Source organism: Chroicocephalus ridibundus, chromosome 15 (assembly GCF_963924245.1).
Source record: "Chroicocephalus ridibundus chromosome 15, bChrRid1.1, whole genome shotgun sequence".
In the NCBI taxonomy this organism is placed as follows: Eukaryota; Metazoa; Chordata; class Aves; order Charadriiformes; family Laridae; genus Chroicocephalus; species Chroicocephalus ridibundus.
Genome location: NC_086298.1, coordinates 12,064,815 through 12,077,987, shown reverse-complemented (window position 1 = coordinate 12,077,987; position 13,173 = coordinate 12,064,815). Strand labels below are relative to the sequence as shown.

The 13,173-nt window shown below is 44.3% G+C and overlaps 1 protein-coding gene across 8 annotated transcripts in view; it reads right to left on the bottom strand.

The window, feature by feature from the left end:
- Positions 1-13,173, bottom strand: part of AK8 (adenylate kinase 8) — a 75,490-nt gene that overhangs the window by 1,059 nt on the left and 61,258 nt on the right. For all 8 annotated transcript variants that reach the window (XM_063353307.1, XM_063353310.1, XM_063353313.1 and 5 more), the window contains one exon: positions 2,041-2,121. In XM_063353307.1, the coding sequence (XP_063209377.1) occupies positions 2,041-2,121 (81 nt within the window). The remainder of the gene's footprint in view (positions 1-2,040; positions 2,122-13,173) is intronic.

The following is a 13,173-nucleotide window of genomic DNA, read 5'->3' as shown; positions in this document are numbered from 1 at the left end:
CCCAGCATGAAGGACCTGAAGGACCCGTAACTTAAAATGTGTTTTAGGCTCTCAGACTTTGGAGGCTTCCCTGCCCAGATTCAGAAGTGCAGCAACACGGCGGGGATCACCAGTATTAAATTTTGCAAGTATTTCCTAGCAGCGGGCATGCGGCTGAGCTGCCAGCACACGGCAGAAGGGCAGCGGAAGCACAGCCCTTCCTCCGCACGGTCTCCAAATCACCACAAGCTCGAGCTGGAAAGATTCTTCCTCTTGATAAGCCACTATGAGCAGGGTTAATACTGTTAGTGCTAAAGATCACTGGAAGAAGTTAAGAAGACACAAATATTCTACTTTGGTCTCTATTTCTGGGCAGATATCTGGTAGAATGTAATTGCTAACATCTTTATATAGTAGCTGAAGATAAAGAGAGGTTAGTTCACTCTGAGGTAGGTTTTGGCTATTTCTAATTTTCTAATTTCCAAAATGCCAGAATTTGGCTTCCCTGAATTCGCAGCTGTAGGTTCACCCAACTACTCAGGAGGCTTCAGCGAGACCGAGGGGTTTCATCCCCAGAGCATCGTCCTGTAGCAGTGCCGCAGCCCGGCTCCGCCTGCCCAGAGAGCTGACGCCAAAAAGAATTCTGACCATGTTTCTGCGTTGCCAAAGGCTCCCAACAATCGCCAAAAGCTCTTTTGCAAACACGTATTTAACTGTCCTGCCACAGTAATTCTACTTCTGAATAAACGTCTCTTCTGCTCTAACACAAAACCAGTTTATCCCTCTTCCCGTACAGCCAAATTCCCCGCAACTGTTGGGACAGAAGCAAAACCGAGGAGAGAAGCGGAGTCTCTGTGTCTCTGCACAAACTGCATTACAGCTCACGCCGGGACACTGATGTGGACAGAGTTTGTCCCACATTAGGATTATGTAGAGCACAGCTGAAGGCCACCCTCTTCACAGCACTGTAGCCAGTGGTGCAGCTTTAATCTTTAGGATTAGATACAGCATCTAAAACAATTCAATTCACAATGAATTTGGGAGGAATAAAACCCAGCGTTTGGAAGAAGGAAGCGTGTTAACTGGAGCAGATACTGAAAAGGCTAATCCTAATGATAAGAAATGCAAAGATGTGTGAATGATTTGCTTCATACTGTTCACTTCTTCTGAACAACCGCATCACTTATTACGAAAACAAAGAGAACGGTTACAGCAAATCACGGTTGCTGTCACAAGTTAATGTGGCACCTCGAGTGAGATGTCTGAATAATCGTGTATCACTTTGGGACAAATCCAGTATTTATGGCCTTAATCTTTGAGGGTTCAGTATTTGTCTTTGATTCAATAGGATGCATTTAACCATTAGAAGTAAAATAGCGGTTTAAAATTTAAGTGTGGGGAATCATAAAAACAGAGCATAAGTGAAGTTGCAAATCCTCACCAACTCCAGCAGGTATTTGGGGAGATATTTCATTGTTACTTGTTCCCCAAAAAACAGGGGTGGAGCAGACAGTAAACCTGAAGGTCGCTGCTGAAACCAGGTGAGGTGACTGCCAGTGAGATGAACTGCCACCTCTGAGAACCTCAAACGACTTTGCTCTACTAAGCAGGAATTATATTAATACCTCACAGCAGACAGAACCATCACAGGGGCTGGGGGAAGTAAAACGCAGCAAGTTTTCCATTTTCCCCAGCTGGGAAGCCTTCAGAATTCCCATGGGAATGTCTGAAAACCATCTGCATTTAGGCGAGGTTTCAGACGTCTTCCCTCAGCATTATTTTACCAACCAATTTAGTTATCATTAAAATCTCAGACCTGAGCTACTTGCTACTGTAGATTTCGGGCTCCACAATTTTAAAATGCCCTATTCTGAGAACGGGAGAAGCAGGTAGGTGGGTTGGTACTCGAGTAGCTATGAACGTTTTAACTTTTCTTTTAAGGAATCCCTAAGCAAGAGTACAATATTCCCGAGTTTCCTTAGATTTCCATGAAGTCTATCTGGTGCTTTCATCTCGCTGGCAGTCTTGAAAAACGTTAAACATCAAGACACGAGTGCTAACCTTTCCCCGGTGACGGGATCAATCCTCCGTTGAGACAACCGTTCCATGATGGATTCATACGGGAGGTTAAAGAAAAATACCCTGTGGAGAACATAACAATTAAGTGCATTAACATCCTGAGAACATCACTTGTGACCATCAGAGTAAGTTAATCCTTACCCAAATGAACAGCACACACAAATGTGGAAGTGACAGTGCCACTCAAAACTGTAGCACCAGAAAACATTAGTATATGGACAGGGCCTCTTTCCTCTGGTTCTTCTCCTCACATGGTGTTTAGTCTCCAAGCTTCTCAAGGCAGAAGCTCTTTGACACATGGTACGTGTGGTGCTGTGTCACTGATGGGGCTCAGTGGACAAAAGAGTGTGGACACCAGTGACCGAATTACAGCTGGGTCTGTCGTAGCTCCCTCACAATCCAGCAGCTGCCGCTGAACTTACGCTGGATTCAGCTTCTCAACCCAACTAGCAAACACAATGTAAATTACAAAGGTAAATAAAAAATTTCTACTGTGTCTGTCAAGGACAGAAAAAGAGCTTGTCTGCCAGTATTACGCATTCTTCCCTAATAACAGCACCGCGCAACTCAGTGCCCATGAAAGGGGTTTCCCTCTTGCTGTTATAGTGCTCTGCCACTTCTTTTGCCCTTGCCCCCCGCCCACCCCCGCAGTGTAAGTCCTCCTGTCTCCCACCTGCCTCCTGCATCCTTAAAAGCAGAATGAGTAATAAGACTTAGAATCATAGAATCATCACAGAATGGTTTGGGTTGGAAGGGACCTTAAAGATCATCTAGTTCCAACCCCCTGCCCTGGGCAGGGACACCTCCCACCAGATCAGATTGCTCAGAGCCCCCTCCAGCCTGGCCTTAAAAACTTCCAGGGATGGGGCTTCCACCACCTCTCTGGGCAACCTGGTCCAGTGTCTCATGGTGAAGAACTTCTTCCTAACGTCCAGCCTGAATCGACCCATCTCTAGTTTTAATCCATTCCCTCTAGTCCTACCGTTACCCGACATCCTAAAAAGTCCCTCCCCAGCTTTCTCATCGGCCCCCTTAAGATACTGGTAGGCCACTATAAGGTCTCCTCGGAGCCTTCATTTCTCCAGACTGAACAACCCCAACTCTCTCAGTCTGTCCTCATAGAAGAGGTGCTCCAGCCCTCTGATCATCCTCGCGGCTCTCCTCTGGACACGCTCCAGCACGTCCATATCTCTTTTGTAGTAGGGGCTCCAGAATTGGACTCAGTACTCCAGGTGGGGTCTCACGAGAGTGGAGTAGAGGGGCAGAATCACGTCCCTCGACCTGCTAGCCACGCTTCTCCTGATGCAGCCCAGGATACGATTGGCTTTCTGGATGGCTAGTGCACACTGATAGTTCAAGGTGAGCCTCTCGTCTACCAGCAGCCCCAAGTCCTTTTCTTCAGGGCTGCTCTCAAGCCAGTCGCTGCCCAGCCTATATCGGTGCTTGGGATCGCCCTGACCCAGACGGAGGACCTTGCACTTGGTCTTGTTGAACTTCATGAGGTTGGCATGGGCCCACCTCTCCAGCCTGTCAAGGTCCCTCTGGATGGCATCCCTTCCCTCCAGCGTGTCAGCAGCCCCACACAGCTTGGTGTCGTTGGCAAACTTGCTGAGGGTGCACTCAATGCCACTGTCCGTGTCGCTGACGAAGATGTTAAACAAGACCGGTCCCAGTACTGATCCTTGAGGGATTCCACCCGTCACTGGCCTCCATTTGGACATGGACCCATTGACAGCCACTCTCTGGGTGCTGCCGTCAAACCAGTTCTTTATCCACTGAATTGTCAGTCCATCAAACCCATATTTTATCAGCTTGGAGACCAGGATGTCATGCGGGACAGTGTCAAAGGCTTTGCTCAGGTCCAGGTAAATGACGTCAGTTGCTCTCCCCTTGTCTATTGATGTTGTGACTTAATACGTGCCACATTATGATGCTGACAATTCCCTGTCCCTTTCGTTAGCACTGACCTGCAGAGAACAGTGCCGGGGCACGGAGGCAGCTCAGTACGGCAGAACCTACTCAACAAGCCTCACTGTTGAGACTGCTAAAGAGGAAATATAAATGCTTGATTTTAAGATCAAAATCTGCAATTCCCATTGAGTCTGAACAAGACATAGTTGCTCAGCATCTTAAAAAGTCAGACCCTCAGTGTGGGTCCCGTGCTATGAACAACTTTTCACCAGAGGATGGGACTTGCCAACTTATTTCATCCAGTTACAGAAAAGCCTTGATTTGAATCAAGACAACAGAGCCAGAACACACCGTACACCCCTACTGACCCCAGTCACATTACACTGTTGCATATAAAATGTTGTGCCCGTCTCACATTGACTCCTCCTTGGCACTATGGTTCATTATAGCAGCCCTGTTAATTTTATATTCTAGTTCAAAAGCTTTTCAGCAGAAATTTCTCAACAAACTGCTGAGAATGAGCAGAGACGTGAGTCCCATGTCCCCCAGCTATTGGAAGAGGCCACCGCAATAGGAGCCTAAAGCAGATCTGGACAAAGATCCCATTCAAGGACTAATTCAGAATGAAATAAAAAGTAAGGCTTCCTTTGAAAACTTATGCAAAAAAACTTTTACCAACGGAGCACAGCCCTAAGGCTGTAAACACATCTTTCTTTACAATACACCTTCTCCTGCTGTTGCCTTCAAGGCCAGGCTTCCTATTTTCGTTTTTGTCTGCCTCTCACAAAAGATACTGTTTGCTTTAGACATTCACCAAAGGAACATTTTACACTGACTGGGTGGGATCAGACCAGATGAAAGGCTGAGCTTTACCTTGGCATGCACATAGCAGATTACTAGAATCCTTTGTAGGATTTAAAGTTATGAAAATCATCTCTCTTTTCAAATGTTTACAGATAATGACTTCTACTCACACTGTGGTAACAAAATAACAGCCGGGAATAAAACATTCAAGATCTCAGAGATTCCAAAGACAGGAAAAGAACAACAGTTTCAACACTCTTTTATCCCTTACACTCTTAACATTTTGTTTTTCTTTGTTTCTGTTGCCCAACAATGGCACAAAAACGTGATTGTCAGAACAGGTAACATCTGATGATATGTCTCAAGATGAATATTCTAGTAGAGAGGAACAACATTTATACAGTCATAATAATTGATACGGCTTCCTATTATATTCTGAAATAAACAAAACCACTAAAGGATTATAACCTGGCATATCAAGAAAGCTTGTCGTAATTCATAGTTACTAACTCAAAAAGTATTATGGTATTTGAAACAGAAGAGCCTAAAAAACTCCACTTAAAAAGCTGCCAACAAAATGAACTCTGAAAGCCTTGTCTGAGATTCCCTTCTTTTTTACACAAGATGCTTCTTATTATCCAGCCTGGTGTCACCATTAAAGAAGAGTGTAGGGGGAAGATGTGGGAGAGTATAGACATCCCTGCTAATATGGATTTTTTTTCCCCCACGTGCATTGTATAATGGCACACACAGAATACACTATACAACAGCACAAACTCCTAATCCAATGGTCCTTCCAGCGGAAGGTGGGATGCCTTACCCTGCCACGCCGTACATCTGTAGATAAGAGAAAACTTCACTCCCCAGGGCTGTCAGTTTAAAATCCTTCAGAAGCAGGAAAAAAAGATGAAGGGGAAAAATACTGACAGAACCACCGTCTAGACTTAAAATACTTCCAATTAGAAAGCTTTATTATCATTTTGAAGGAGACACATACCACACACAGTCTATCATGCAGCCCCAGGAGGCTTACTCACATGAGTAAAGCCGATTTACACGTATGCACTCTCTGCGAAGTGTTAGCCTTGGGTATACGACACGTCTCCTTCAGCTCCTCAAGGCACGTCTGAGCAACGTTTCACCCACGTCCCCCTCTCGGGCTGCTGTGACTCAGGCCACATAAGGAACTTGACCCTCCAACAGTCCAGGTAACCTGTTTGATGGATTTCTCTTGGAAATCCTCGTAAGATAGAGGGCTGCATCCATGACCTCGATCCAGCGTTTAGAGCAGTAATTGGAACAACTCCCTACAAGTACTGGATTTGCCTCCAAGGAGAGCTTGGCCCCTTTCACGTACCCAGTGTAATTTTTTTCCACATAAATGCATCCTCTGTAAAGCTCGCTTTAGGAATCAGCCAGGCTTTGTATGTTGTAATGTGTCACAACTTCTATCAAGGGGAAATATGAAACAGATGTCATCAGAATTGGTAGACAGGGAGGCGAGGAAACACAGCCTCATATCAAAGTATACTACATTATACTGCTAGATTAGCATCTAGCGCAGCTTCTCTTTCAGAGTTGGCAAGCTGTTAGCTCAGCTCCGCAACAGGTGAATAACGTCAATCAGCAGCAGCGTGAGGTGCGCGCCGGGGAGGGCTGGGCGGAGATGCACCAAGAATCCTCACTCCTGCATCACCTACCCAGCGGCAACCAAAACTCACTGGCATCCGGTTACAAACTGGTGCTCGGTGGGGTATAACTCGGTGGAGCCTCTCAGCCCAGGTCTCTGAGGACGAATGTCCCCCTCACTACCACCAAACGGCAACATCGCTGCCAGACGCAGGACCGAAGCCAAGTGATTCGTAAGCAAAGCTCCGTCCTCTCTCCTTTGTTCTCCCTCCCCGGAGAGGGATGTGAAAGAAGGTCCAGTCCCATCAGCCAGCTTTCACAGATAATAAAACCATGAACACAAATATTAAAGGGAAAAAAAAAATCTTGTGTCAGAATCCTGCCTCTCCCTCACTGTACTCGACATCACTTATCTAATCTATTATAGCTTTCAGATACATTAGAGAGATTAAAATCCAACAAATTAATAATGTTGATGGCACCTTCGCTGTGTACCTAGTCAAATGAGAACTAGTCGCCTTTGGACGACGTGAAATATATAAGGCCCCTAACAGCTGGAATATACTGCTGTTTTCCTACCAGCCATCTGGCATTCCAAAAGGGTATTCCAGTCGCTTCTGGCTTCTGACTATTCAGACAGCGTCGTCTACGATCTTAGAGGTCACCAGGGCATCCTGATGGCTTCCCTTCGCAAACGGAGAGAGGAGAAGGTAAAAGGATGGGTGGTAGAAGTTTTATTTCATGCCTAATCATGACACAGCATTTTTGGAAAAATGTGTCCTGACCATACAATAAGTGAAGGAAGGTTTTTTGACGTACTCAACAGCATTCATCTAATCTGCATTTGTTCCAGATGGCAACCAGCCTAGTAAATCCAAGTTGTTAACAATTGACAGTGCTCAGAGTTGTCCTCAGGAGAATATTTTTGGTGGTGGTTTTCCTGTTTTGTGGATAGAATGTCACTGAGTCAAAGCACCTATTATGGAAAAATTATGAGTATTGCCATTAGAAAAGCAAATGCTGTGTGCCTGAATTGTGATATCACTGAGCTAGGGATTAAAGCACGCTCCTCCTGTGTCACCTCCCAGGATGGCTCCGCTGCCTCGCCAGCTGCCTTCACAGCTCAAGAGAACTAAAGCTCTCCCTGTAAGCCACGGCATTCCACTGGTTTAGGCCCTGTAATTTAAACACAGCTGTTTTATGAGGCTGACCTAGATGGATCCAGATGTTGATTGTTCTAGACCGGAGCTATTTGCTTAGGTCAGATTCTCATCCTTGGCATTTCCCATTACCTGGAGTTGCTCTGGATTGACTTTGGCGGAGGGGAGCCCAAAGTCTTTTTTTGTACAAAAAGGAAAATTATTGTCTGTGAAATTTGACCTATACCATTAAATCTAATTGAATTCATACCTTGTTTTCATTTAAGGATGACAAGTGATGCAACACGATATCTGAGACAGAATCCTGACTCCCTAGCTGGCTTTTAAAAACAGAGACTACTGACATGCCTGTGGCTATACCGGGGCTAGATCAAGCCTGGAGTAGACTTAGGATGCTTTAATTAAAAAAAAAAATAAATACACCACCAAACAACACTGGGCCACTTTTAATGTAGCATTTAAACTTTTGGGTTGAAACTGCAACTTTAAAAATAGCAAGCTATTAATCTTTCCCTTATTTTCTTGACTCCTATATATCTTCTCCCTCGTAGGCAGGTACCAGCTGCCATATTCCCATTCTTCACGCTCTGCACTCTGCAAAAAAAAAGAGGCCCCTGCTGGCCAATTCTTGTTTAAAATTGTGCATAATTGATAGTGGCAAATCTACCCCAGCTGTGTCTAAAACCTCTCCAGGGGCAAGAAAAACACTCTCTGTGACTGTCATTAACTACTAAATTAGCAAGTGCTCCTGGCAGTTTACAACGTAGCACATCAGTCTGCTTTAAAAAAAAAAAAGAACGTGAAGATCAGATGCCTGTGTGATCTCAAAGTTACAGCAAACTTTGCTGGCAGAACTTTGACAGAGCCCTAGCTAAATCAGAGGAAAAGAGAATACAAAAGAGAGAACGAAAGAAAGAGAGAAAAAGGAGTGAAGGAGGGAAAGAAGGGAAAGGACAGGAACACGAAGTTGCCCTATTTTCCAGGCAGACAAATAGAAAATGTCAAATTCAAGGCTATAAAATTGAGTCTTTCATAAGGCTCAAAACACCTTAGTCAATATGGAGATATCAATACAGTCTTATCTGATGCTATGGCACAATTCCCCATGGAAAATAACTCTCCTGGAGGATTAGTTCTGGCAATGCAATGGTTACAACTTTTGTAATTGAGATACAAAGCTGTAAAGGAGATGAGCTGCTGAAGTGTACGGATGCAGTAGCTCTCTAAAAGGCTACCACAGGTAAAATCCTTCTGTGATCATTGGCACAAACGCAAGCTCCTCCCTTTGGTTCATAAAACAGAGCCAAAGCAGGCGGAGAAGGAAATAACACAGCTCTCGCAAAAGGATGGAAAAGCCGTGGGGGGCATTATGGACTGAACTGGCAGAGAGACAAGTACCATCTCCAGCAACTGTCCTGAATTCGGCTAAACTGTAAGACCCATTGTTAAAACTGACCACGCTTTTTGGTTTTAAAATTTCCAAAAATGCATAAAACTGTACAAACTTCTGGATCATACAGGGACCACAAGCCAGAGAGGGATGGGATGGCAGGCTTGACCAAGGTACAACAAAAATCTGCATTGCAAAAAGGTCTTTTTCTTGGGTAGCACCATTGAATTATCACAATAAATCAAGTTAGTGGTTCAAGCTGACAGGTACAAGGAAGTTCAGATTTGAATCCAAGTGACTAATCCCAGGTAAAACCCAGGTTATCTTGTCTTTATTGATTTTCTAGCCAGAGATACCTGACTTGGATCAATCAGTTCCCCGCAAGAATGCTCCCTTTCCTGTAGCATAAAGACACCTTGAACCTGAAACCTTGGCTAATCCTCTTCTTAAGAACTAGGGGCCTAGCCACAGGATCCTGAGCACATTATATTTCCATAATTACATTCTGCATCCCCAAATCCCCTCTTAAAAATTAAACTGGTTACATAGATCTACGTTTTGCCCAATCTTGTTCAGGTTTCTCTCAATGCAGATATAAACCAGGTATTTTGCCCATGGGTAACCAGACCGCAAATGATCTTCTGAGGCTGCACTACTGACCGGACACGGATCTTAGTTTAGTTTCTACCCTAAATATTGCTTCTGCATGTCTCTGCAATGGATGAAATGATCCTTATCTCTTATTTATGGAAGGAGCTGTTGGGAGGTTTTATTCACTGATGTCTTTCAAATTCTGGGATATCTTCTGATGAAAGATGCTTGATTTTATTTTGGGAAGTAATTTCACCCTCTAGGTTTTGACCATAAGGGAAAATTCATTGCATAAATGCTAAACCACAGGTTAATCGGCACAAGCGTTTTGCTCGTTGAGCTCCTATAATGATTCATGTGATGACAAGCTGTTTCCAGACACTGGATCTTTCTTTTCAAATGGATGCTTTTCTGTCGAATAACTACAAAAGGCAGCTAAGTGGGGCACTATTCCCAGGACATGGCTTCTGGCCAGGGGAGCGAGATGAACAACATCCTCCATAGCTGCAGATGTTCCTGCCCTCCACCAGCAGCGCAGAGTAATGACTCTGTTAGATGTTTTCCACCCACCGGTTAGATGTGTTCAGCCTCCAACAGCCCAGACAGCGGAGGTGGCAGGGTCCCTCCCGCATCCCACCCCACCAGCCTGGTATCTCAGCAGCATCTCAGCGGGCGCCACGCCGGCTTACGCAGGGGGAAAGGCGCAGCCCTGCGGTAGCACTGTCTGTCTGTTTTACAGAACAATGGGCTGGATCTCGAGCTGGGATCAAGCAAAGTAGCTCCACTGGCGTCACACAGATTTACACCAGCGAAGAACCCCAGGCCTTTTGGCAGCGAGAGCCATTCCACGCGACAGTGGCCTGAAGAGCTACCGGCTGTATAAACGTTACATAGGCACAGCGGAAGGCGCACACATACAGCGCAAATGTTTTCATACTAGGGGCTTCAACACATTTTTAAAGCGTCTTTTGAGAAGGCAATATTAACTCTTCCCATAAAATAAGTGGCTTGGATGCATTAGTACCTCCATTCAGAACTGCTTTACATTTCTCCCCTCATTTTTATTCTTTGCCTCCTTCTTACTCTCAGCTGTTATTCTAGCATCTTTGCATTCCCCCTGGAGTTCATTCCAGCGGTGCTTTATGAATCACAGAGTAAGATGGCAGCCAGCACTGCTTTAGAGTAATGTGGCTGGCACGGTTTCCACCACCCGCAAGGTTAATCAAACTCAGTCTCAGATAATCGAAAGCCTCTGCAGCCCCAGAGGCCCGAGGTCAGGAACCTGAACCCGCTTCCCCAAATGCAGTCATGTTTCCTCAGATGCTTGCAACCCTCCCCTGCAATAATTAGATTCTGCAAAGCAAATCTTGAGTGGAGCAAGAACTCCAGGGTTAAGCACTAGCAAACTCATATCAGAACTGATGCCTTTGCTACCCGTCTGCAGCTTTTCTCTAGTACCTCCTGCTCCTAACAAGGAAACCTGTACTCTTCTTCCTTATTAAATAAATGGAATCAAATTTATAGTAAATGACGTTTAATCTTAAGTGTTCCTATAAAATGCTACATTAAGTTCCCCCCACTCCCATCATTTAAACGCTAACTTTTGTTGTTGGTAGGATATTTGGTATATAAAATAAAATAAAGAACTGACACCAAAAAAGTGTATGATTTGGGGGCAAGGGGAGGGAAGAAAAGAATGGATTATAATGTGTCATTTTATATATGTGTCAAAGGAAACCAATTTCATAATAGGGAATAAAAATTCCCTGTTTAAATACTGTCAAATAAATCCTCAAATGTAATAGGGTTCACTTCTGGGGAAAAGAAAACTAAATCCGATTAAATATTAATGTGGCGTAGTATTAATTAAGAGAGAAAAAAGTCCATCAAGAGAACCCCAATATGTTTACTGTGTCCCCAGGAAGCTGGAAAATTTCACAATCAAGTGTGTAAATGTTCTAAAAAAGGGTCCTGAATATTTTATGAATATTTGTCATAAAACAGAAATAATAACCACTGTGCAGAGCTATTAGAATTAATATTTATGCTGCCCGCCATGAAATATTCATGGGGACAGAGAAAGGGGGGCCCGTAAGACAAGAATTAATTTACATTGGGCTTGGTTTACCCGCTGGCTTGATGTTTAAAGACGGGTTGACAAGGCTCCGTATGAATCCGTCAGTCACTTGCAGCAGTAGGTGGGGTGAAGGCAGGGGGAGGCGGGGGAAACGGGTCCAAGCTGCTGACAGCTCACAGATTGAGTTTCTGACAGCCCTTAAAAAACCTAAACGGCCCCCCACCTTTTTTTCCTTCTTCCATTGCCCAAGGCGCTCTGTACTGCCACCGTTCATCCGATCTCCCCTTCCATCTGCTGAAATTAAGGAATTAATGAGCGCTATACACTTTACAGCGGGCCCCAGGAATGTTTACTGGTGATTAAATTATAATGCAGCCAAGCTGTATAATTCATGAACCAATTAAAGGAAGTGTTAGTTGATTTGATGGGATGAGGACGTACAAAAAGCATTTAACTAATAGGGAACCGTGGGCTGCCGGTCGCTTTGGCTTTCTCGGATTACGCGGCTAATTGCTCTGCTTTATAGGGCTGTCACAGATAGCCATACATATTTCATTGTTCTCAAATACTTCAATTGTTTGCTTTCGTGTTGCTGCTGTAATATGTAGGAGCCCAGCCAAACTTCAGTGTAGTTAAAGCACTACTCTGCAAAGGCAGGTTGCTCCGGGAGGAGGGAGGAACGAGAGGGGCAGAAGGAGAAGGCTGGCTGACAAAGGAGTAACTTAAAGCCTCAGAGTTAAATGTCACTCAGCAATTACATGATTAAAAGGTGCAACATATGATAGTCTTTTGTTTTACAACTTTTTGGACACTAATATTCTATGCTGACTTCACCACAGAGAAAATATTGGTACACTAAGCTGCATTTTTTTTAATACTGAGGAGCAAAAGAAGAAGGTGGAGAGGGAAGTATATTTAAAAAAAAACCCAGCAGGGAGGGGCTAGATTGCTGTGGTTATCAAGAATAATAATACATCGTGTTTTAACTTACATGGTTCGATATTCTAAAATACATGAGAGATGAAGGAGGTTGATTTCCCATCTGGGAGAACGCTCAGTGTCTAATTCAGAGAGCCGCTGAGTCGTGCTAGCTAGTCATACCAACAACTTCAGTTTATTACTCAAGGAATGGGGGAATTTACCACTTTCTGCTGTTTTACAAAGCACTCCCCCCTCAGCTGACAGGCCACAGGATTTGATGAATCGGATTCTCTCTGTATCAGTCAAGTTACTCCTGTCCTCAGTCAAAAACAAGCACGTTCTTCTAGCAAAGAAAGCCCCAACCCACATATAGAAGTACACGTATTGCTGAAGAAATTAGGTACTATCAGATAAATACCACAAACACGTGCACTGATTTGTGGTTAGACCCTGAAATATATTGAATAAAAAAAAAGTTGGGTAAATACGCTATCTCCGTACCTCAGTAACGAAGACTGTGAACTTCTATGGGTCCCTATTGAGGTATATTGTCACCCACCTGAGGAACACTGTGGTAATCCTGACCTCCTGTCTAATTTAGAGCTTTACATCTCAAAGTGTTGTACAAACAC